We start from the raw sequence: 27,292 nt of genomic DNA, 5'->3' as shown, positions 1-27,292 counted from the left end.
CTGGTGAAGATACGTGTCCAGTTTCCTTTTCAAGACTTCTACACTTGTCCCAGCAGTGTTTCTGATATCTTCTGGTAAGATGCTGAATAGTCTGGAGCCACGGGAATTAATACAGTGTTCTCTTATTATGCCCAGGGCGCCCCTGCTTTTCACTGAGTTTATTTTGCACTTCCTTCCATAGCTTGCACTCCAGTATGTTGTTACGGCAGTGTGCAGATTTGGGACCAGGCCCTCTACCTGGAGTCTATCCGGATGGTAGTCCGGGGGTCAACGCCCCTGCGGCCCGGTCCATGACCAGGCCTCCCGGTGGATCAGGGCCTGATCAACTTGGCCGCACGTAGTCCAACGTACGAACCACAGCCCTGATGACCTGGCACTGACTTTAGGTATCTGTCCATCTCCCTCTTGAAGGCAGCCAGGGGAATATTGGTAATTTCCTTTATGCATGGTGGGAGGCTGTTGAACAGTCTTGAGCCCCGGACACTTATTGTGTTTTCTCTTAGTGTACTAATAGTGCCCCTAATTTTCATTGGGGGTATGTTGCATCGCCTGCCAAATCTTTTGCTTTCGTAGGGAGTGATTTCTGTGTGCAGATTGGGGACCAGCCCCTCTAGGATTTTCCAGGTGTAGATTAAGATGTATCTCTCTCGCCTGCGTTCCAGTGAGTACAAGTTTAGTGCTTCCAAGCGTTCCCATTAGCTAAGATGTTTGACGGAACTTATATGTACAGTAAAGGTTGTCTGTACATTCTCCAGATCTGCGACTTCACCTGCCTTGAATGGAGATGTTATGTACAGTAATATTCCTCAAGTACTTTCCAGGTATATATTATCATGTATCTTCCAGTGTACTCGTTATACCCCATTTTTTTACTGGGGATACTTTGCACCGTCATTTAAACAATACCACAGGAAGAGTGCCAATATCACAGGAGTGCCAATACCACAGAAGAAGCGCCAATATTGCAGGAGTATCAATACCACAGGAGTGCCAATACCACAGGAGTGCCAATATTACAGGAGTGCCAATACTACAGGAGTGCCAATGCCACAGGAGTGCCAACATTACAGGAGTGCCAATACCACAGAGGAGCCAATGTGTGTCAAAGCGACACACTAACAACACCAGGCAACACATTATGCCACACCTTGACGCAACACTGTGTACAGCAACTCAAACGTGTGTAACACACACATATATAAATATAAAAAAAAAACCATAGTGTTGACTGATGAAGTTATGATGCATAACATTGATGAACTTGTTATGCACATCACGTACGCCAGCCAGGGGCAAAATCATGGACAATAATGATCACAAAAAAACTACAAGAGAAACTAATTCACTGGGTGAGAATAATTTTGTATTTCTGTGCAGCAGGTGAGGATGGCAGCTCGTTCTCACACAGTGAATGATAACCGTTCAGTGGTGAACGTTTCCCGAGGTTCTTCTAACGTTCAGACGCAAGCGTTTTCTGTTTTTTTGCCAACGCTCAGATGTGAACATTCCTGAAGTTCCTTTAACGTTCAGATGTGAACATTCCTGAAGTTCCTTTAACGTTCAGATGTGAACATTCCTGAAGTTCCTTTAACGTTCAGATGTGAACATTCCTGAAGTTCCTTTAACGTTCAGATGTGAACATTCCTGAAGTTCCTTTAACGTTCAGATGTGAACATTCCTGAAGTTCCTCTAACGTTCAGATGTGAACATTCCTGAAGTTCCTTTAACGTTCAGATGTGAACATTCCTGAAGTTCCTTTAACGTTCAGATGTGAACATTCCTGAAGTTCCTTTAACGTTCAGATGTGAACATTCCTGAAGTTCCTCTAACGTTCAGATGTGAACATTCCTGAAGTTCCTTTAACGTTCAGATGTGAACATTCCTGAAGTTCCTTTAACGTTCAGATGTGAACATTCCTGAAGTTCCTTTAACGTTCAGATGTGAACATTCCTGAAGTTCCTTTAACGTTCAGATGTGAACATTCCTGAAGTTCCTTCACTTCCTCGAAGACAGTCATACTGCGGTGTTTTTTTTCTTTAATTTTACTTATTGGTTACTAATTAACATACAGAACCAGATCAGATCTTAACATGTAACATAACCACAGTGATTATCATTATTATAATGATAACTAAGCGCTAAACCCATAACCACAGTGAACAGTAGCACTATCTCAAGCACTCTCATGATTTGCACTGTTCCTTGATAATGTGAGGAATCACGAAAGTGCTCGCAAGGACACTAATTTCCACTATGGTTATATTGCTTAATTATTCAAGTTTTATAGGCTTATTTAACCTATTTTACCCAGCCTTACCTAACCTAATCTAACGTAGTTATAAAAAAATATAGCAAATTTACAGGAAGTGTGACACCTTTGCTTTGACCTTTGAAGAGTTCCGCGAGTTGTTCTACTCCCGGAGTCTAGCCATGAGCCAGGCTCGTCTGGTGCTTCCTGGTCAACCAGGCTGTTACTGCTGGTGGCATGGCCCACCGACGCACCTCTCCATCACAGCCTGATATTGGTTACCACGTTATGAAACTGAGGTAAAATGGTGGCAGATTAAGGCTGGATCTGTGCACCGCAGGAAACAGCAGAAGTTGTGAACTGTTGCTAAGTAGCGCAACGTTTGGGTCGTAACCGAATGATCCGGAATAGATTCCTGGCCTGAGAGCGCTGTACCAGCAAGTCTCCTTATACTTTTTTTTCCCCCTAGCGATGAGTAGGTACTTAGGAATTAGTCGAGTGTTGAGCGTAGCATCCTGGGAAGATGATAATATACTGAAGACAGAACTTAACTTTTAAATACGTTGAGGTAGGACAACAGCTCTTGGCCTGTAAATGGAATTGTGCAAAACAAGCTGCCACACGTGTTGACTTTGGCAGAATCATCTGATCCGTTAACCAAGAGGAACAGCATCACAGTTCACTATAAATAACTTCAACAGCACAGCGTAAGCAACAACTTGGACAGAAAAATAAAACAGGTTAAAGAGATGTATACTTTTCGGCCTCAAACACAGACCCTCTTCGGTCTCAGAGACAGAAATATATATATGAATCTATTTTCTTCCTGTTTAAATTTTCCGTCTTAGAGATCTCTCACTTTCCATCGATTAATTAAGCAAATTTGCTTAGGTATGGGTGCACATAAACACAGTTACACAAATTATCACACATAGCAACGTATATGTAAATTACCTGGGATAACACAAGGAAGATAATCAGTGTTTATCACACTTCAATCACAACAACTTCGCCTGAAGTCAGACATCGTTAAGGAATGAAGAGATATATTAATTAAAGTCAAAGATTGAGTCAGCTTCAAAGGAGACTGCGCATCAGCAGGCACAGTAACATGGGTTGTGAGGTCAACATGGTGTTCTAGGTGGCACAGTACCTGCTCTCCTACACTAGCTCGCCGCAGCTGATATTTCTTTCACTGTCTTCTGTCTAATCTGTCGTGACAAACACCGTTCATCGTAAGTCAGAAACAAAACAATATTTTAATTCACTTACCCTATCATTAAAACATACAGTGAGACGGCAGGTGGTTTATATTATCTCGTGAACAAGACTACAAACCTAGCAGCTAACTCCACAATTATCTCCTAGGAAGCCCCTCTTGGCAGCAGCTGAGAGAGGCCTAGTGGGTGTCCCCAGGGGTCCCAGCACCCAGCCATTCATCTCCCTGGCTGGGTCAGTACAGATGCACACACAATAAAGGCAACCACATATTAATTCAGCTCCTCAACAAAGGCCGGCGACCTACCCAGAGCGGTCAATATAATCCATTTATCCCCAGTGTCACGTCAACGTACATGCTCTCACCAGAGAGTTAACTCCAATGAAGCGAAGTAAGCCCAGAGTTAACGTATATTGTTTGCTGCTGCGAAATAACGCAACGCGATGATTTCTGGGAAACGGGAAAGTCCGCGTACAAAGGCAAAATTTTCAGTACATTACAAGGTTATTAAATGTAGTATTAGCATAGAGAAACTAGAAGAGCTATATTACCTGAGGATTATATCAGGGATCATCGTCCCTGCAGCCTGGTCCCGAACCAAGCCTCCCTGTTGACAACCTGATCATTGAGACTTGGTGCTCGCTGCACCAACAGCCCAGCTGATCGGGAACTTGCTTCAGTAAATTATCAAGTTCACGCTGAAGGTAATTAATGGTGCAACATTACTTTTCCTTATGGCTGAGGGTAGGAGGGTGAAGAGTCTTGGATCCTTTAAGTGGAAACTTGAGAAATTCCTTCCAGCAGTTCCTGATCGACCCGGCAGTGGCGCCTACGTCGGGGTGCGTGCCGCGAGCACTAATGATCTAACTGACCAGGTGGTGAACCAGCTCTAGTCTGAGACCGGGCCGTGAGGGTGATGAAGCAGAGAACCCACAACATATATACACAGGAGAGTGGACAGTAAGAGTGACCAGCGCCAACACTCACTCCCTCACGCCTCCACCTTCATTATGACAGTCTCACAACTAATTCGTTACTGGGAAAAGAAAACATAGACAATCTGATCAATCAGACTGTAGATTTAACTTACAGTACGAAATAACCCCTTTACTTTGTTGTTTAGTGATAGTGTTTCTAGGAGCTTATATAATTTTCACTTAAAGAGTTTTGATATACCTTCGATGAGTTCCGAGAATTTTTCTACTCGCAGAGCCCGGCCATGGGCCAGGTTCGTCTGGTGTTTGCCTGATTAACCAGGCTATTGCTGCTGGTGGCCCGTTGCCCCACATATCCATCACAGCCTGGCTGATCTGGCATCTTTAGCGGTGTGTTGACAAGTGCAGGTATATCATACAGAGACGTTACACAAGTCTTCGACCTGTGTGATCCTGGTGCAACAGCATACAAAAAGCGCTCAAGAGAAATGACTGCATATATGGAGATACATATTTTTTAAACTTTCTAACAAATGGAACCTACCTGTGACCGGTTCCAGAGTTTTCCAGCCTCAAAGACCTGGGGTCAGACTTTTCTGGTGAGTACGTCTTCAACCAGTGTGTTGATGCTGACGGCCAGCTGGCCCACATATCCATCACGTCAAGGCTGTCATGAAATGGCGGATACAAAATTCGAACCACTCTTTAAAGCGAAAGATAAATGTGAAAGATTTAGGAGTGATAGTGTCAATGGACTTCACACCGTATTATCACAGTCGAAAGGAAAACGATAGACTGGATATCTAAAACCTTCAAGACAGGAGACTGGATTACACAGGTACACTATCTCTTCGATAACAGTCGAAATAGCAGAGCTGGAAAATGTACACATAACCTTGACTGTCTGTAGAAATTCAGTTACTGGCCTAAATTGTTAGGAAAGCCCGAAGTATCTTGAAGTATACTTCTAGGAAAATTAGTAAAAAAATACATCATAGTTTACACCTAGAAAATTCGTTAGGGATTCGTCCCAAATCTGCACACTCAAATTATTCCCTACGAAACCAAGAGGCTAGACAGACGGTGCATAATATCCCCAGTGAAAAGCAGGGATGCAGTAGGTACACTGAGAGATAACTAAACAAGTGTGAAGGTATCAAGACGTTTTAATACCCACCCTTCAGGCATAATGGGCATTACCAACAGATCCCTGGCTGTCTTCAAAGAGATAAACTTGATAAATTCCAAAGTCAGTTCCTGATCAGCCTGTCATATAAAGATTATATTATTTTCTTTATTTCCCTACTGTACCTCTGGATATTCTCTCTCTCTATATGACAAGCCGGACTATTGTAATGCCTGCTTTGGACTTTATGCGGCTATCACCAACAGCCTGATTGATTACGTCAACCCGGAGGTCGGATCTGGGGCAGGACGGTGGAGGCAGTGACCCTCGGAATTGTTTACAGGTAAACCACAGGTAACTCTTGTCTCAACTTTCTTCCCAAACTAGCACACTCTTTTGTTTACACGTTGAACACTTCTCTGTGAGCTTCCTCTCAACACACTTGTACACACTCAAACATTCGACTGTCTTAAACTCCTCTTTCCTGACGTCTGCTAACAAGTCAGGCAGGAACTCGAGACTATGACTCAAGTGCCAAGGAATCTGGCAGTGTTGGCTCTCAGTGTGGCTGAGAACTGGTGGGCACTAGTGGTCACTGATGGGACACTGGTGGTCACTGATGCGACACTGGTGGTCACTGATGCGACACTGGTGGTCACTGATGGGGCACTGGTGGTCACTGATGGGACACTGGTGGTCACTGACGGAACACTGGTGGTCACTGATGCGACACTGGTGGTCACTGATGGGGCACTGGTGGTCACTGATGGGGCACTGGTGGTCACTGATGGGACACTAGTGGTCACTGATGGGACACTGGTGGTCACTGATGCGACACTGGTGGTCACTGATGCGACACTGGTGGTCACTGACGGAACACTGGTGGTCACTGATGCGACACTGGTGGTCACTGATGGGGCACTGGTGGTCACTGATGCGACACTGGTGGTCACTGATGGGACACTAGTGGTCACTGATGGGACACTGGTGGTCACTGATGCGACACTGGTGGTCACTGATGCGACACTGGTGGTCACTGATGGGGCACTGGTGGTCACTGATGGGGCACTGGTGGTCACTGATGGGGCACTGGTGGTCACTGATGGGACACTAGTGGTCACTGATGGGACACTGGTGGTCACTGATGCGACACTGGTGGTCACTGATGCGACACTGGTGGTCACTGATAGGGCACTGGTGATCACTGATGGGGCACTGGTGGTCACTGATGCGACACTGGTGGTCACTGATGCGACACTGGTGGTCACTGATGCGACACTGGTGGTCACTGATGCGACACTGGTGGTCACTGATAGGGCACTGGTGGTCACTGATGGGACACTGGTGGTCACTGATGGGACACTGGTGGTCACTGATAGGGCACTAGTGGTCACTGATGGGACACTGGTGGTCACTGATGGGACACTGGTGGTCACTGATGGGACACTGGTGGTCACTGATGGGACACTGGTGGTCACTAATGGGACACTGGTGGTCACTGATGGGACACTGGTGGTCACTGATAGGGCACTGGTGGTCACTGATGGGACACTGGTGGTCACTGATGGGACACTGGTGGTCATTGATGGGACACTGGTGGTCACTGATAGGGCACTGGTGGTCACTGATGGGACACTGGTGGTCACTAATGCGACACTGGTGGTCACTGATGGAACACTGGTGGTCACTGATGGGACACTGGTGGTCACTGATGCGACACTGGTGGTCACTGATGGGACACTGGTGGTCACTGATGGGACACTGGTGGTCACTAATGCGACACTGGTGGTCACTGATGGGACACTGGTGGTCACTGATGGGACACTGGTGGTCACTAATGCGACACTGGTGGTCACTGATGGGACACTGGTGGTCACTAATGCGACACTGGTGGTCACTGATGGGACACTGGTGGTCACTAATGGGACACTGGTGGTCACTGATGGGACACTGGTGGTCACTAATGCGACACTGGTGGTCACTGATGGGACACTGGTGGTCACTAATGGAACACTGGTGGTCACTAATGGGCAACTGGCCAGTACACTCACCGGAGACGACCTATCTCTCAAGGATGCCACCAAGAAACAACAACAATAACAATAAAGATGTTACATGACACACACAAACCTACAAAGCGACAATGAAACACAAGATCGGTACTGTACAGTCTGACTTCACACACAGTCTGCTGAAGACGACCTCAATGTGAGGCCGAAACATACATCACTCATGTTACATTATCTCCATATGGTTTACAATTTCATAAGCGAAGAATCTGTCTTCTTGCAGTAAACAATTCACCAAGAGCAAAGACTAATATTAGGAACAAAAATCATCTGTTTAAATATGGGAATAATGAAGAATTGAAAATGTACACAAGAAAACGGACTCACAGAAAGTAATATTGTCAGAGGATCTGTTATTTAAAGAACAGGAAATAGAACAAAGTCCAAGAGAATAACAGAGTGGATTGTGAGACGTTGCAAAACAATGAGAAACAATGTCGTGAAGTAAGACACATATGCAACAGTTAGGTATCTTTAATATGAAACGTTTCGCCTACACAGTAGGCTTCTTCAGTCGAGTACAGAAAAGTTGATAGAAGCAGAAGATACTTGAAGACGATGTAATCAGTCCATCACCCTTAAAGTTTTGAGGTGGTCAGTCCACTAGTGAGAGCGGCTGGATTTGAGAGGGACCTGACCTCTCAACATCTGAGTTCTTACCTCTCCTAGTGGCCTACGTCTCACCTCTTGGCGCTATAAAAAGCTCCATCCTGTCACTTCATCTCCATACTGTTTCATACTATGGAACAATGCTCTTCTCCAGACTGAGGGACTGACCACCTCAAAACTTTAAGGGTGATGGACTGATTACATCGTCTTCAAGTATCTTCTGCTTCTATCAACTTTTCTGTACTCGCCTGAAGAAGCCTACTGTGTAGGCGAAACGTTTCATATTAAAGATACCTAACTGTTGCATATGTGTCTTACCTAACAACCTGTCGGTATTTTATACCATTTTAATGTTCAGAAACAATGTCATTTACAATATTTTAAAATAAACGTCCTTCGTTACTAGAATATTGTTGTGTTGAGAGCACCTCACAAGACATAAGAGATACAACAGAACTAGAAAACAAGTATACAGGTTATACAGCTCGTACAGAATCAGCAAAACATCTATAATAGTATGAGGAACACCTCAAAGCACTTTAATTCTTCTCTCTCTGGAGAAGACAGAGATCTGATAATACTAGTACATACTTGAGGGTCTGGTCCCTAACCTGCACACTGCCTTAACAACTTACCAGTGACAGATATGGAGGAAAGTGTAGAATTAACCTAAGGGGGATTACCAACAGACCCCTGGCAGTCTTCAAGCTGGCACTGGACAAGCACCTAAAGTCGGTTCCTGACCAGCCGGGCTGTAGCTCGTACGTTGGTTTGCGTGCAGCCAGCAGCAACAGCCTGGTTGATCAGGCTCTGATCCACCAGGAGGCCTGGTCACAGACCGGGCCGCGGAGGCGTTGACCCCCGGAACTCTCTCCAGGTAAACTCCAGTGGAAAACTGGGGTGGCATAGGTAAAAACCGAGAACACTGTATCAACATCCGTGATCATAGACACGTCAACTTGCTACCAACAGATACCAGAAATATTGCCGAACCAAGCTTGAAGTTTTGAAGAAGAAAATGGACCAATATCTCCTGCAACTGTCCAAGCAGACGGGTTGTGATGGTTATGGGAGTCACTAGTACTAACAGCCTGGTAGACCATGCGCTCAACAGGAAAGCTTGTGAGTTATCTGCAGTCGATTTCGGAGGTCATCACCCCCGCAACCCAGGCTCAGACCAGCCCTCCCGGTTGCTGGCCTGATCGACTAGACTGCTGGTGCCAGCTGCACACAGTCCAACGTATGCACCACAGCCCGGTTGATTAATAACTAATTTGGGAAAATTATCATGTGACCTTCTAAAGACAGCAATGATGTCTGTTGGTAATTTCCCTTATACATGGAGTAAGGTTGTTGAAGAGTCTTGGCCCCTTTGCACTTATTGAGGGTCTTCGTAACGTTTGCCAAACCTCGTACTTTTATATCCAGTGATTTTCATGTAGAGATTTGGGACCAATTCCTGTAGAAATTTTCAGGTATAAAATAAAGAGAAATAATTTTCGCCACCGTTCCAAGGAACGAGGAACTTCAAGTGTTCACTGTAGTTCAGGAACTTCACCGAATTTATTGTAGCAGTGAAGGTTCTCTGGGCTAGTTTACGATGGAAGTTTGGGACCATTCCCTCTTTATTTTCCAGGTGTAAACTGAGATATACAGTTCTCGCCTGTGTTCCGGGGAGTACAATTAAGGGAATTTTAGGCGCTGCTAACAATTTAAAGGTGTGGAGAGATGCAGGCAGTCAAAGTTACCTACATATTTTTCAGATCTGTCATTTCTTTTACTTTTAAAAAGGCCTTTCAGTGTAGTGTTATTTTCTTGTCAAGATATTACAAGTATCTTAAAGAATAACAACGATGATTGGTATCTCTAGTTGGGAAAGTAATTACTAGTTGGTCTAAATATGTACTTGCATTTGTGACAGTCACTGTATTCTCTCAAGAAATTCTAAACTGGTTATCCCAGGTCTTTCACGCTTTTGCTAATATTGAAAGTATTCACTATTATCTTTCACTAATTCATGACGATATATATATATATATATATATATATATATATATATATATATATATATATATATATATATATATATATATATATATATATATATATATATATATAATGTCGTGCCGAATAGGTAAAATTGGTCAATTAGCAAGAACTCATTTAAAATTAATCCCTTTCTAAAATTTTCTCTTATACGTTTAAGATATATATTTTTAATTTATATTAATGTAAAAATTAATAATTTTGTACCAAAAGAACCTTAGAAAATTTACTTAACCTTATTATAACAAGCGCGATTTAACTTAGCCTAATCCAACTAAATATATTTAGATAAGTTTACAATAATTTAATAATAAACAAACACAACAAAATATTTTTTTTTAGTTAGGTTCAGGGCGATTTTTGCGAAATTATTGCATACACAAATTTTCACTTGCCTTATTCGGCAAGAATAGCGTTGCTATTTAAGCCAAAATCGCAAGTTTTACCTATTCGGCACGACATATATATTTATATATCGTCAACTCACTGACGACCCAGTCCTAAACCAGGTCTCCCGGTGAATGGCTGTTGGTGTTAGCCGCATGAACTCCTGCATACGCACCACAACCCAGCTGATCAGGGACCCACTTATGGACCCTGTAAAGTTCCTTCTTGAAGACAGTCAGAGATCTGATAATAATCATCTTTATGTATGACGGGAGGCTGTTGAACTTAGTGTACTCACGGCTACCCTGCTTTACATTGGGGTATATATTGCAACCGTCTATCAAGCCTTTCGCTTTACTGGGGAGTGATTTCTGTGCAAAGATTTGGAGCCATTCTCTGAGGAGTACTGTGCCTTGAAAAAGAAAGTTCTTCACTGTGGCAGCCTCCGATTTACCTCTGTTTACCACTACTCTTTGAGTTCTGTTTGTTAGCAAGTTAAAAATTTATCTACTACGGCTTATTGATAAATTGTGTCCTACCCCCCCCAACTGTGTGTAGCTTTCCTGACGACTTAGTCATGTTGTCAGCACCAGCTAACATGAGGATAGACGCATGTGAGTGCTACTAGCCAGGTTGATGCTGGCAGCACTAGCCACCATGAGGGTAAACACGTGAGTGCTACTAGCTAGGTTGATGCTGGCAGCACTAGCCACCATGAGGGTAAACACGTGAGTGCTACTAGCTAGGTTGATGCTGGCAGCACTAGCCACCATGAGGGTAAACACGTGAGTGCTACTAGCCAGGCTGATGCTGGCAGCACTAGCCACCATGAGGGTAAACACGTGAGTGCTACTAGCCAGGCTGATGCTGGCAGCACTAGCCACCATGAGGGTAAACACGTGAGTGCTACTAGCCAGGTTGATGCTGGCAGCACTAGCCACCATGAGGGTAAACACGTGAGTGCTACTAGCTAGGTTGATGCTGGCAGCACTAGCCACCATGAGGGTAAACACGTGAGTGCTACTAGCCAGGTTGATGCTGGCAGCACTAGCCACCATGAGGGTAAACACGTGAGTGCTACTAGCCAGGTTGATGCTGGCAGCACTAGCCACCATGAGGGTAAACACGTGAGTGCTACTAGCCAGGTTGATGCTGGCAGCACTAGCGGGCGGGGCGAGGCTGACTTTCATAATGCTTCTATTGGAAATCGTTGAGACACCTCGCGGACAGTCTCAAGTTACCCCCTACCCCAGGCTACTCCTTACCCGTTTTCCCTTCAAGGAAGGAGGGATGTCTCCCTGCCGGTGAAGGACTCTTGATTCAAGGAATTAGATCAATCCTCCTCTTCCCTGCGTCAAACTGGATTTCCTTTACATGTTAAGTGCTTCCCATATTATAATAATAATAATAATAATAATAATAATAATAATAATAATAATAATAATAATAATAATATTTGCCACTTCGCCAATTAACTTCGAAGAAACCATTGATGAACCATACCACGGGCGGGATTTGAACCCGCGGTCAGAGAGTCTCAAAACTCCAGCCCGTCGCGTTAGCCACTAGACCGGCTAGCCACAATAAGATTCGTCCAACTAGGTATATTTCTACACCATAGGAAGGTTAGCATATGCCACCACTGTGACCACAAATGCAAGTTTTTACAGACGAATCTCCAGCTAGCGTGGCCGTGACGAACTCTAGCTCAAGTCCCCTCACTGCCGTCAACATGACTCACGAAATCGTAATGACACGATTGCAAACAAACCATACCACGGGCGGGATTTGAACCCGCGGTCAGAGAGTCTCAAAACTCCAGACCGTCGCGTTAGCCACTGGACCAGCCCGTGGTATGGTTTGTTTGCAATCGTGTCATTACGATTTCGTGAGTCAAGCCATTGATGGCATGCCCATGCACTCTGCACTCAAGAAATGTAAACAACTGTTGTCTCTGGCATTTAATATTTTATAGAGGAGTCTGGACACAGGTATCATTCCACAGTTATTAAAAACAACCCACAGTAAATCAATTGTACAAAAAAAAAATACATATAGAAGATCGAGTGTGCTAACGTCGACGTCAAAATCTCAGAGAGAGTTTTAAGAAGCAAGATTGTTAAAAACCTGTTATCACAATAACTGCACAACCCAGGGTAACATGGGTTTAGATCAGGTCGCTCCTGCCTCTCGCAGTCACTGTATGGTTTTCCATGCACCGGAAAACACACAAAAATGCCTATGTAATGTACACGGACTTTACAGAAGCCTCCCACAAGTACCAGCACGGTGTACTAACACATAAACTACGTCAAAATATATAACTGGGAAAAAAGGCATATGGATTTTCTTAATTTTCTAACAAATAGGACAATTTTCTTTTTAGGAAATTTTACAAGATAAAAACAGTCAGGGAAATATTCCATATTGACATATGTAAATATTAAAAAAATATTACAATACTTCCACAAAAAAATATCTTTAGATGTCATGAGACATTTACTCAGGCCGTTTAAGAGATGTCAGGAAACGTTTAGAGTCCGGATTAAAAAACTAGCCATTTAAAAACTATGGAAAATAGAGGAAGCGGAATTAATCAGGGGGTTCCGACCAATTTATTGGCTACTCAAGGGATTCCGACCACTATATTTACTTGGGAATTAAGGGATTTTGGGAATTAAAGGGATTCCAATCACTTTATTTGGGAATTAATGGGATTCTGACCACTTTATTTGGAAATTAAAGGGATTCCGACCACTTTAAAAGGGAATTTAAGGAATTCCCATCACTTAATTTTGTAATTAAGGAATTGCGACCACTTGAGAATTAAGAAATTCTCATTGATCAAGTTACTCACAAAAGTCAAGTCGTTCACAACGTTTCGCTCACCAGAGCTATATCAATCCAGTGTTTCGCTCACCATGAGGTTTATCAAGCCAATGTTATGCTAACTATGAGGCTTATCAAGACTGTTTCGCCCAGAAGGAGCTTTATCAAGACAATGTTTCGCCCAGAAGGAGCTTTATCAAGACAATGTTTCGCTCAGAAGGAGCTTTATCAAGACAATGTTTCGCCCAGAAGGAGCTTTATCAAGACAATGTTTCGCCCAGAAGGAGCTTTATCAAGACAATGTTTCGCTCAGAAGGAGCTTTATCAAGACAATGTTTCGCCCAGAAGGAGCTTTATCAAGACAATGATGACAAGCCTCCTGGTGGGCAAAACACATCATAACAAACATTGAGAGGACATATTATCATTCACAGGGAAGCTCTGAAGTCTAAACACACAAGGAAAGAGAGTCAATCAAGTCTGATCCGAGGAAGGTGGAGGAAGTAGCTGCGATACCCTGAAGGAATTATGCAGGGAAGGAGGGAGGAAGGGAGTTAGGTAGGGAGGAAGGGAGTTAGGTAGGGAGGGAGGGAGACAGGGAAGTAGGTAGGTAGGTAGGGAGGGAGCAAGTATAGAAGTATATGTGCCCAGATATCTGGAAGTGCTTCACTTAGTAGTAGTTGACCAGGGGTGAAAATCTGAAGCCGATCGATGCCGGCGTTCCGAAGCTACGAGCAAAAAATCCCTGGAGGCAGTCAGACGGGACGAGAAAACTGTAGCTCAGAATGGGACGACTCAGGCAGATGGGTCGACGAACGACGAGATGAACCACAGAACTGACGAGAATGAGGAGTGAAGGTGGTGGTGCAGTGAGGCATCTGTGTCTATGGTGACAAAGAACTTGATCTCTCAGCAGCACCAAGAAACAACATCCTTCCCTCTCGAAGGGAGGAAGAACAAATGTCGTTAATTCCCACACTGACGGGAGTGACTGGGTCATTCTGGGGGAGTCTGAGTCTCTCAGATGTGTGTTGTTGTTCAGGAAGCCACCCACAACACTAACACCACTTTGGTGTCTTTATTACCGAAATGTTTCGCCTGCACAAGAGTGTTCCTCTATTGAATACAGGCAAATACAACACTGGAGACAGTACAAATAGGTGAACGGAAGCAACAGGAGTACAGAACTTTGCCCTTTAAATGTCACAATGATACGGTTGTATTTTAAGTAATCCGCTGAGTAAACAACAACATATGGACACGACGTCACTGAGGTAGTTCTTTGCAACAACGTATGGGCACGACGTGTCATTGAGGTAGTTCTTTGCAACAACGTATGGGCACGACGTGTTATTGAGGTAGTTCTTCGCAACAACGTATGGGCACGACGTGTCACTGAGGTAGTTCTTTGCAACAACGTATGGGCACGACGTGTCATTGAGGTAGTTCTTTGCAACAACGTATGGGCACGACGTGTCACTGAGGTAGTTCTTTGCAACAACGTATGGGCACGACGTGTCATTGAGGTAGTTCTTTGCGCTAATTCTTTCGCAATATACATGAGTACACTTTCCTCGGAAGCTTCTTTATATCAAGCACGCCCCTCTCTGGAAAGACTAATGAATAGGTATTCCCCACCATTAATTTTAAATAGGCACACAACCTCGGTGAGCTCCTGTGAATAATGCAGTGCTCCTCCTGGGATCTTTTGAAAGAACACGCCTCTCTCCCTGAGTTTTTCTCAATGCTCACAGTAAATATGTTGGAACGTGCATCACAAATAAATACCAGTAGATTATTCCTTCATTAATTTCTTGTGAAAAATAAATTCAACATCCAGAGTACGCTTTTTTATAGGCACGAATCCCTGAGGAAATTGTGGAGAGGCACTTTCCAAGTGAGTCTGTAATGAAGCAACTGTGGAAGTGCCTCTCTGATGAAGCAACTACAAGATAAATCACTATGGAAGTGCGTCTCTGATGACTATAACTGCTCAAAGGGATACCAAAACACTGGCTATGCAGGCCAGAATGAACGGAAAAAAGTAAAAGAAAAAAAATGAAAATTAAATAAGCAAATTTACAATAAGTAAAAATGCTTGATTTGGAATACCACACTTCGAAATGCTGAAAAAAAAAAATTTTTCCTAAAGGCCAGCCACTTGGCAACACTTAAAGCAGGCGCGGATGTTGGTACATGGGAAAGCAAGTATCAAGATACTGTTGAATGAGACGTGTTGGGTGTAACAACCTCGCCGCACTTTTCCAGTCAACAAGATACCTACGAGATTTTACATTTACGATTTCCCCTTGAGGGGCAATGTTTATTGTGCTGCGTCACACGTCCTCGGGGTAACTACGGAAAAAACGATATATTTCAGCTCAAAAAAGTAGACACGCCAGTGGCGACATTAACCCATCGACGGTGGAAAACAGGATTATATGGCGCTAGTGGAGTGTCAGCCGAGGCCGTCAGTGACAATGAGAGGATGGTAGTGGTAGTAGTGGTGGTAGTGGTGGTGGTAGATCCTTCTCTCAACCTGTCACGCTACGCTACCTACACAACTTACCAGTTGACACCCCGCACACACAACCACCCACACCTGCTCCCTCTAATTAACACTTGCAGTCAGCTTGAAATCGGCAGCTACCAGTGAGAGGGAGCAGGCGTGCTGGCTGACATTTCTGCCTTGAGCATCTGGCACTGGTGGTGCCAGAGCCGCCGAAGAGAGGATACCAGTTAACCTGACTTACGTAGATTCTGTTGCTGAGGCCAGCATCCCCTTTTGATGCTGAGTCACCTCGAGGGTGATCCCGAGGGCCAGTGCAGGGTCAAGTGAAGGGATGTGGAGAGTGGGGGGGGATGGGGGAGGAGGGGGTGGGAGAGGGTGTGTGATGGATATGGGAGAGACGGGGAGTGACTGGCCACCTGTCACACCCCAGCGCAAGGACGCACAGTCAAGTGTGACTTACCAGATTGGTTCCCTCGGTCACCATGATGTCTTAAGTCATCGCCGTGGGGTGAGCCGTGTCAGTATAGTGCCATGGGCGACGTGAGTATGGCTGTGGTCACTGTGGCTCTCACACGTAGACTGTCCGCCTCCAAGCGCCGCACCCGACCCAAACCAGCGCGCAACACCGATCAATACGCCCGCGCACGTGGCTACTACACGCACATATGTACACCTCAAAAAACACACCACGCCCGCACGCCCATACACCCACACACAGTGCCTTCACAGCACCACGTGACCACCACAGCACAACCCGGAGTTCAACAACAAGCAAATGATGATGAGGGGGTCTGTGTTAGGTAAATACTGCAACAGCAGGAGCTACCGCAGCAGAAACAGCAGCAGCAGCTACCACAACAGCAGCGACACGCCCCACATACCGTCGCCGCCACCACCACCACAACCACCATCAAATCTATCACCACAACCACATTACACTCACTCAGAAAACAATAACCATTTGAAGATGGAATCAACAAGAGAATAAAGTCAGCATCACATTGAGAAGATAATGACAGTCACTCTCCAGCTACAAGCTGATATAAAGCTTTACTATCCAGCTACAAGCTGATATAAAGCTTTACTCTTCAACTATAAACTGATATAAAGTTTTACTCTCCAATTACAAGCTAATATAAAGTTTTACTCTCCAGCTACAAGCTGGTATAAAGCTTTACTACCCAGCTACAAGCTCATATAAAGCTTCACTACCCAGCTACATCCGTCTACCATTTTAGCGTGTCACTCAGTAACTTTTAATACCTCAAACAAACGTTGCTAACCACACACAAAATCCAGAACACGTACGTAATATAAACAGTAGGTAACAAACAGTAGGTAACATAAACAGTAGGTAACAAACAGTAGGTAACATAAACAGTGGGTAACATAAACAGTAGGTAACATAAACAGTAGGTAACAAACAGTAGGTAACATAAACAGTGGGTAACATAAACAGTAGGTAACATAAACAGTAGGTAACATAAACAGTGGGTAACATAAACAGTAGGTAACATAAACAGTAGGTAACAAACAGTAGGTAACATAAACAGTGGGTAACATAAACATAAACAGTAGGTAACAAACAGTAGGTAACATAAACAGTGGGTAACATAAACAGTAGGTAACATAAACAGTAGGTAACAAACAGTAGGTAACATAAACAGTGGGTAACATAAACAGTAGGTAACATAAACAGTAGGTAACAAACAGTAGGTAACATAAACAGTGGGTAACATAAACAGTAGGTAACATAAACAGTAGGTAACATAAACGGACTCACAATCTGTTCTTCTGACGAAACAAAAAAACAAATGTCAAAAAAGTAAATTTCTTAAGACGAAAATCCAGTCTCTCTCTCTCTCTCTCTCTCTCTCTCTCTCTCTCTCTCTCTCTCTCTCTCTCTCTCTCTCTCTCTCTCTCTCTCTCTCTCTCTCTCTCTCTCTGCTTCTGTAGCTACAAAGTGGTAGGTAATTATCATGCCACAGTAATGTTCGAATCCACCGTGTTGACCTGCGGTGCTAGAGAAGTAGAACGAGCTACATGAGGAAGTGGTGGAGGCAAACTCCATTCACAGCTGCAGGTACAGGTATGCAACAGCCCAGGAGGCCAACATCCAGTAAGCCGGCCAAGCCAGCTTAAAAGGATTAGGAATGGTCTCTTGACCCCCGCAAACTCTACGAGCACACACACACAACGTACCTGTGACTGGTCTCGAGGTCTCGTCTACCCTGGCATCCCGGTCTTTGGCCAGGGTTCCCTCTTGAGGGTCTGTTCAACCTGCCAGTGACACACCAGTGATCGTTTCTTTATCTTCTCTATTATTACCGACTCTAATTACAAGTCCTACACTCTTCTCGCATCGGCCTCAACATACTATTTTATATCTGATTGTAATCTATTTGTATCTAGTACTGAGGTGACTTACATACTCTCCTTTACCTTTGACGAGTTTGGAGAGTTTTTCTACTTCCAGAACCCTGCCTTGGGCCAGACTCATCTAGTGCTTGCCTGGTCCATCAGGTGGTTGCTGCTGGCTGCTAGCTGGCCCACATATCCATCACACCCTTATTGAACTGGAACTTGATGGAGGTATTTGTTTTGGTATTGTCCGCAAAGGGTGATATACGAAGACTGGATTAGTGTTTTTATCTATGTCTGTTACGAGGATAAGAATTAGTAAAGATGGCAGGACTGTGGGAGACTGAACTTTATCTTGGCGGAGAGTCGATTTCCTTTCCTTTACAGCCAATACTTGTGCTCTGTATGTCAGAAATTTAAATATTCGCTCTCCTTACTTTTTCCCGTTATACCTATTGGCCTTATTTTATGAACCATCACTGCTAAATGCCTTTGCTAAATCCACGTGAGCCACAGCTGTATTCTGGTTTCCCACCGAAGCCTCGGTTATTTGACCATACTGATCTAATATTTGTGAGAGGCATGATCTCTCTAGGATGAACGATGATATAAGCTTATAGGAAGCAAGAATGACACTTTATTACAACTTCTATCAAGTATGATAAAGTCCACTTGTGAACGAAAAGTCGTAATATTTCACTATAAACATCGTGTCTTTGTCACTCAAGATCTCTCTCTATACTGAAAATACTGTGTATCAGTGTTACTATATACCGACAAGTATATTATTAAGACACGATATGTGGTTTACTGCATTTTACTGAGGAAACACTTCATCCTCCAGAGACACAAATGCCATCAATAAAATTCAATGCCATATTGCATCTTATTAACGTGAAATAATACTCTACACTAACTGCACCTTTAATTAAAGGCAGACATGTTTCTCGCCCAGGAAGTAAGCTTCCGGTGCTTCCAGTCATTCAGGTGTTTACAGTTATTAGAACAGTTAAAGTTCCCTGTGTTCCTTTGTCGTCCTCTTGTCTTACTGCTGTCAGTGTGCAGCAGTATTCCAGAGTCTGGAGAGTACAAGTGCATCATCACTCGTTTGGCATCTCTTGTTTTGAAGGTTTTCGTAATTAAGCTCATTATTTTTCTAGCTGTGATATTAACACTACTGTGCTCTTTGGTCGTTCAGATTGTCCACCCTGGGTAACCCGGTCTTCAATTACGCCACAGAATACGGCATCATTTTTAAAAGGGGCAAATTTCAGCAACTCACCAATGGAAAATTAAAAAAAAAATGAATTTTACAACAGTACAAAATACAACCTTACTACTTGACAGAACGGAAGACCCTTGAGGTGGCCATCACTGATAATCACAGGTATAACCAAGTCGGAAGACCATACAGCTGAACGAACACAAGAGTGATACTATCACAAGAAGAACAATGATAGGCTGGATAACTACAACCTTAAAAACAAGAGATGTCAAGACAATGTACTATTTACATTACAATCTTGGTGTATACTAACAGCCCTCTTTAAGTACCCTTTATTTGTGTAGATTTATATCTTTGTGTACTTACAGCACGGCAGGTCTTGACGGAGGGAATAACGCCCGAGTCTCGAGTTATCAAACAGGGCAATTTTACCGTGAAAATCTTTAATTATTACATACTGTAAATAACTAAAGTAGAATTAACACTTATTAGTACTCAATAATAACACAAATAACCAGCATATGAGAGGGAGAGAGAAAGAAGCTTATGACGATGTTTCGCTCCAAACTGGACCATTTACAATTTATAGTGATTTGTAAATGGTCCAAGTCGGAGCGAAACCTCGTCATAAGGTTCCCTCTCCTATGTGCGGGTTATCTGTGTATTGTTCCAGTCACGGTATTGTGCCTTTTTGTTCTTAATAACCCACATGGGTTATTATTAAGAACTCAGGATAGTGATGCACCTGTATGTTTCCACCCCCAGCTGCTGAGGAGGAAAACGGCAGGGGACCAGACCATGGGGGAGCGGCATGGTCTGGGACCAGACCACAGGGGGAGGGGCATGGTCTGGGATCAGATCACTGGGGGAAGGGCATGGTCTGGGACCAGATCACGAGAGGAATAGCCTGGTCTGGCGCAAGAACACGGGGGAAGCATCTTGGTCTGGGACCAGACCTCGGGGGGAGGGGCAGTGACCCCCGAAATCGTCCTCAACTAACTTTCAGGTAAGTTTGCAATTTCCTTCTCATTCCGTACACATACAAACAAACAAACACACAAACACACACCAGCTTCGAAAAAAAATAAATACATTACTGTTTATGTTTAAAATTTACAGAATTTGAGAATTTAATTTAAAAGGTGCCATTTTTTTATTTCTCCTTTCTTGGTATACCTGGAGAGGGCTTCGGGGGTCAACGCCCCCTCGGCCCGATGTGAGACCAGGCCTCGTGGTAGATCAGGGCCTGATCAACCAGGCTCAATGCAAATAAAACAAATAAAGAGCGGAAGGCGTAAATGAGCGTGAGTGAGGAAGCAACCGGCTGCAGGTGAGTGAGGGGAGGGGAAGGGGAGGGGGAGGGGAAGGGGAAGGGGAGGGGACGGAAGTCAGGATGCAGCAGTGAATACTGAGGAGCGGAAAAGGTAAGGTAAGGGGAGGTGGGGGTGGGAGGGGTGAGGGGGGGGGTGAAGACGGAGTCTTGGACCAGGTAAGGTGGGGGTTGTGGGGGGGGGGGGTGAGGGGAAACATCCCGAGGGAGGAGACAGTCAAGGTGTTGTGGGGAGAGCACAAGCTTACCTCTTAACAGCGTGCAACAACTGCCTGCTCCACGCTGTTCTTCCCTTCACGAACAACCATTAAACACTCTCTCAAGTCTTAGTCTTCGCATGTTTCACTTACATGTGAAGATTCAACCAATCTGAACATGCAAATTATTTAGAAGAGAGCGGAAAAAACCAGTTAACAAGGAGAGTGAGAAGTCTGGCCTCTGTGTTAAAAGTCACTCGTAATGCACCGAACTATGGAACACCATTCAAGATGAAGTAAAAGTCTTGGCAGTTAAAATCGAAAGCCAAAACCTTGTTGCTGTGATTGTATGTAAACCACCGGATACAACCACTGGACCGCGGGGGCGTTGATCCCCGAAATCCTCTCCAGGTATACTTCAGGTAATACCAGTTACTGGAAATCAGCCATTGTCTTGGCACCCCCCTAAACTCAGCCCCAAATATCCTGCTGTTTGGCGATTTTCATTTGAGATATCTTAAATGAAAGAATGCATCAAGGATTGCAATTGCAGAGTCCCTGGAGCTGATTTAGAGGAACACTTGCACGACAAAAGTATTAAACCTCTGCAATAAAGTCGCTTTAACCCTGCTGATCGTTGAGCTGACCAGACTGGGAAACACCACATACCTCATACCAACGAGGACCTGGTAGGGGGCATAAAGGTTCACACTGAAATCTCAGACCACAACATAATCGAGGTGCACAGTGGCCTGGGACAGAGAAACACATTGTTATCAGGGCGAGTTTAACAAATTCAACTTCAACAAGAACATCAGCTGGGACTGAATAAATCATGACCTTAACGAGATATGCTGAGAAGACCATACGACCACCGCCGATTTAAACCAACTTTTCAGGAGGTTGAACTCACTGGCGCTGGAAATATACACCAGACACATACCTCTACGACGAAGGAGAGAGAGGGAGAGAGAGAGAGAGAGAGAGAGAGAGAGAGAGAGAGAGAGAGAGAGAGAGAGAGAGAGAGAGAGAGAGAGAGAGAGAGAGAGAGAGAGAGAGAGAGAGAGAGAGACAGACAGACAGACAGACAGACAGGATGGGGAGGGGCAGGCTATCCCTCGACTAGCGAAGACGACAGATATCAGATCTTAAATGCAGCAGACTCTTTGATGAACGAAAGGAAACCCTGGCTACAGAAGTGAAGAACATCGAACACTAACTGGTTACATCATATACGTAGACTCCAAGCAGAACTGCGAGTGTGTGTGTGTACTCACCTAGTTGTACTCACCTAGTTGAGGTTGCGGGGGTCGAGTCCGAGCTCCTGGCCCCGCCTCTTCACTGATCGCTACTAGGTCACTCTCCCTGAGCCGTGAGCTTTATCATACCTCTGCTTAAAGCTATGTATGGATCCTGCCTCCACTACATCGCTTCCCAAACTATTCCACTTACTGACTACTCTGTGGCTGAAGAAATACTTCCTAACATCCCTGTGATTCATCTGTGTCTTCAGCTTCCAACTGTGTCCCCTTGTTACTGTGTCCAATCTCTGGAACATCCTGTCTTTGTCCACCTTGTCAATTCCTCTCAGTATTTTGTATGTCGTTATCATGTCCCCCCTATCTCTCCTGTCCTCCAGTGTCGTCAGGTTGATTTCCCTTAACCTCTCCTCGTAGGACATACCTCTTAGCTCTGGGACTAGTCTTGTTGCAAACCTTTGCACTTTCTCTAGTTTCTTCACGTGCTTGGCTAGGTGTGGGTTCCAAACTGGTGCCGCATACTCCAATATGGGCCTAACGTACACGGTGTACAGGGTCCTGAATGATTCCTTATTAAGATGTCGGAATGCTGTTCTGAGGTTTGCTAGGCGCCCATATGCTGCAGCAGTTATTTGGTTGATGTGCGCTTCAGGAGATGTGCCTGGTGTTATACTCACCCCAAGATCTTTTTCCTTGAGTGAGGTTTGTAGTCTCTGACCCCCTAGACTGTACTCCGTCTGCGGCCTTCTTTGCCCTTCCCCAATCTTCATGACTTTGCACTTGGTGGGATTGAACTCCAGGAGCCAATTGCTGGACCAGGTCTGCAGCCTGTCCAGATCCCTTTGTAGTTCTGCCTGGTCTGTGTGTGTGTGTGTGTGTGTGTGTGTGTGTGTGTGTGTGTGTGTGTGTGTGTGTGTGTGTGTGTGTGTGTGTGTGTGTGTGTGTGTGTGTGTGTGAGTGTCTGTGTGTGTGTGTGTGTGTGAGTGTGTGTAATAATAATAATAATAATAATAATAATAATAATAATAATAATAATAATAAAAACGTCTAACATATATCAAATTGTTCCCTGTAACACAGGCGAGAAAGATAAAGATGTATTGCAATTTACTCCTTTAAAATACTGAAGTGATTGGTTTTAATTGTACACACTGAAATAGCACCTTATGAGAGTGGGAGACGCGGTAAACCGTGTACAACACCGCCAGTGAAAAACTACGACGCAATAAATACGCAGAAGCACAAGTGAAGACTTTTCACTATTTCCTGTGTAGGAATGCCAGCAAAGAGGAAGAACAGCCTAACTGCACATGACGTCAAATCAGTATATACCTAACTGGCTGTTGCTGACTCTGGGGGTCCCAGACCCCCACGGCCCGGTTCCTGGTCGACACTCAGGAACAGGTTCATGAAAATGTACAAGTTCCATCTTGAAGACATGGATTTTCTGGCGATTTTCCTTATGTATGAAGGGAGGATGGTGAAAAAAGAATTACCTTACCATTGATATACCTTTGAGGGCTTTTGAGAGTTTTCCTACTCATGCAGCCCGGCCTTGGGTCAGGTTTGTCTGGCGTTCTCCTCATCAACCAGGCTGTTACTGCTGACGGTACACTGGCCCACATATCCACCACAGCCTGATTGATCTTGGTAACTATAAACTAATTAAGTTCTTTCTTATTGCATTCATTATACACTTGCTTTTCACTGACGTTTAATTTTGTATCATCAACGAAGTCTCTTCCTCTCGTACGTAGTAATTTCGGTGCGCAGGTTTGGACCCAATCCCTGAAGAATTTTCCAGGGACTGGTTCCATTTCTTCACGAATCTGAGAGATGGCAGCACTGGCGATGATCCTGGGAAACAAGAAGAGCGAAGTGGGTATCACCAGAGGTCCAGGAAGTCAGCAACCAGTAATGCCAAGAACCCCAATGGCAGTAAGTCACGTTGACTTTTGGGGGGATTATCCTAGGTAATTTACACATAAGACTGGAGGAACACTGCAGCAGGTCTACTGGCCCATACAAGGCAAGTTCTTCTCAAAACCAACCATTCCCCCCACCCATTTGTTACAAGATATGATAATTGTACTTATGGATACCTGTGCATAAACTTACTTATACTCAGCTACGTTTAACAGGCGGACCCAGGAGATATAACTCAACCTCGGCAAACACAAATCAGTGAAGAGGAAAGCACGCGCGAGCACCCATCCTCCCATTGTGCGAAAGCGGGGAGAAATACGATTATATCTAAACACTGTAAGAAAGGGGAACATAAAAGTTGTGAGGGAGGGCGCCCTCCCCTCCAGCCTCCAGAGGACAATCGAACTACAATTCCCCTCTTCTCCCCTCGAGTCTGCCTCCCACGGGGGAGCAGCGGCTCTGTGGGACCCCTGAAACAGCCTCCCTAATGCCGCTCACACCCTGTGCTAACACCCCAGCACACACACGCACATAGGCCTACCAGCTGTAACATAACATACGCTCCCTGACCAACACAAGTCTACAAATAGGTCTGAGACCAGTTCTCCGCAGCTATCACAGGTCCATTAATAGCTTTGGAGGACTGGTCTCAGACCTATTAGTAGACTTGTGTTATCTCACGAGGACTTGTCTCAGACCTAACAGTTCCTCCAGTATCTTCCAGAAACATTATGATATATCTTTCTCGCCTGCCTTCCAGGGAATACAACAACCTGAGGGACTTCAAGAGTTCCCAATAATTTAGAAGTTTCAACTTACAGGTCCAATAATGGAGGTTTGTAAATACCTGTATCTGCTGTCTGCACCACTACAACCATGCCACACTATGGAAACACTGGCACCATGTCTACAGTTCTACAAACAACATTTGTTCCACTGATGACATCAGCTATCCTGTTGAAAATGGATTAAGACACATGTGCAACAGTTGGGTGTCTTTATTGTTGGAATGTTTTGCCTACACAGTAGATTTCTTCAGCCAAATACGGAGGCGACAGGTGTAGTTTTGAAATGAGGTAGTCAGTCCCTCAGCCTGGAGAAAAGTTTGGAACGACATATCATTCCAGACCATGAAGCTGAACTCTTCTCCAGGCTGAGGGACTGACTACCTCAAATACTTGTTCTCCAAGGCTGATGGACTGATTACATCATCTTCATTTCACCACTACAATTACTGTCTCTGTATCTGTTTCAACAATAAAGCTACCCAACTGCTGCACCTGTGTCTTAATCATCTGTCCTGCCACACAGTTACCTCCGTACGAGAGGCAACAACCCCTCGAACAGATGACAATGACACGTGAAACAATGTGAGTCTTCATTACAACAACAACATTTAGTAATAATGGTAGAACCACCGACAAAATGTTAGGTAAATGGACACAAATGCAAGTGACTTGGAGTTTTACGACTCATTCGCCATGGGTTCAACCCCCACCCGTTCCGTGGTTTGTTTGCAATCGTGTTACCATGATTTCGCGAGTCAATGTGACACTTTATTGCGGCAACGTTTCGCTCTCCAGGAGCTTTGTCAAGCCATTACAAACATTATAAGGACACCTCAAGGGGGAACTATATACATATATATATCCCCTCTGTGTGCCTGTATTGTTTATAACGGCTTGACAAACCTCCTGGAAGACGAAATGTTGCCACAAGAAAATGCCACATTAGTTGCAGCTGTCTCCATTTAACTAACAACAACATTTCTCTCCTTAAAGGAGAGAGAATTTAATCGTGGAGAAGACGTTATTATAACAAATGTTACAGTTTTGTTTGTGTGTGTCATCCAGAGTGGCGACTCTTCACCTGCTACTACAGCAGCCATCTACATTCTCAACTAAGACCCTTGTAGGTTTAGCGCTTCTTTTTGATTATAATAATAATACATTCGTAACTTAGGAATTCTGGGATTTACTCGTGAAATTCAATAGCAGCTTAACCACGTTACAACATTTACAGTCCCAAACTCCCGCGGTGTTATTAAATTTCTACCAGTGGGCGAGCCCTACCTAATTATTTGTCACTTTCGTTGCCTATTTCCATCAGATACAGATTAAATAAAAGAATCTAATCAGTTTATGCTGCAACGAAACAGTGGTGTGCTGTCCTGCACTTGGCTCTGTGCTCACCTACACAGCTAGTATAAGGTGCTGATCGTGCCAGCAGGTGCGGCATGATACCTACTGGGAACCTAGTACATCTCTCAGGTGTTAATGGACAGCCTCACTCCATAATTGAGTTTCAGCTACACAGGATTCTCGCGACGGCTTCTCTAAAGCGCTATATTTCACGTGTGAACCCAGGTGGTGGTGGTAGTGGGTGGTAGCCAGCAAGCAACACCTTTACCTTACCTTTGATGAGTTTCGAGCCTTACTACAAGGTAGTAAGGCTCGAGCCTGGCCATGGGCCAGGCTCGTTTGGTGCTACCTTGACCAACCAGGCTGTTGCTGCTGGAGGCCTGCTGCCCCACATATCCATCACAGCCTGGTTGATCTGGCACCTGAAAAACTGATTTGTGCAAAAGAAATCTTTGACTACTTTCTTCTTGGAGACTTCTACACTTGTTTCAGCCATGTTTCTGATATTTTCTGGTAAGATGTTGAATAATCTGGGGCCACGAATGTTGATACAGTATTCCCTTACTGTGAGAACCAGTCAGGGAAGTATGACTGTCCAGACCAATCACGCAAAAGAGAAAATTAAGAAAGTCCTGTCATGGGAGTGTGGAACGGAAGCCTGGTAAACGTTTGGCACTCTAACAGGACTGCCTGCCCCTTTTTTCTCTCTCTCATAAACACGTACGTCCCAAAAAATTTCTATTCACCTTCCAGCCAGCGGGCAGCCAGCATCAACAACCTGGTTAACCAGACAAGCACTCTCGAAACCCGTCAAAGGTATATCACAGGCAACATAACTACAACAGATAGACGTAGTTGTGAAAGCCTCAAACA

The 27,292-nt window shown here is 44.4% G+C and overlaps 1 protein-coding gene across 21 annotated transcripts in view; it reads right to left on the bottom strand.

Moving 5' to 3' along the window:
- LOC128689421 (ankyrin-2) overlaps positions 1 to 27,292 on the bottom strand; it is a 989,227-nt gene that overhangs the window by 450,248 nt on the left and 511,687 nt on the right. The window contains exon 1 of one of the 21 annotated variants that reach the window (XM_070086294.1): positions 16,441 to 16,585. The exons of the other annotated variants lie outside the window; for them this stretch is intronic. Coding sequence (XP_069942395.1) covers positions 16,441 to 16,464 — 24 coding nt within the window. The 5' untranslated portion in view covers positions 16,465 to 16,585. Of the gene's footprint in view, positions 1 to 16,440; positions 16,586 to 27,292 lie in introns of those variants that run through there. 21 annotated transcript variants of the gene reach the window in all.

This window comes from Cherax quadricarinatus, chromosome 18 (genome assembly GCF_038502225.1).
Source record: "Cherax quadricarinatus isolate ZL_2023a chromosome 18, ASM3850222v1, whole genome shotgun sequence".
NCBI lineage: Eukaryota > Metazoa > Arthropoda > Malacostraca > Decapoda > Parastacidae > Cherax > Cherax quadricarinatus.
This window is presented reverse-complemented; position numbering and strand designations above follow the sequence as displayed.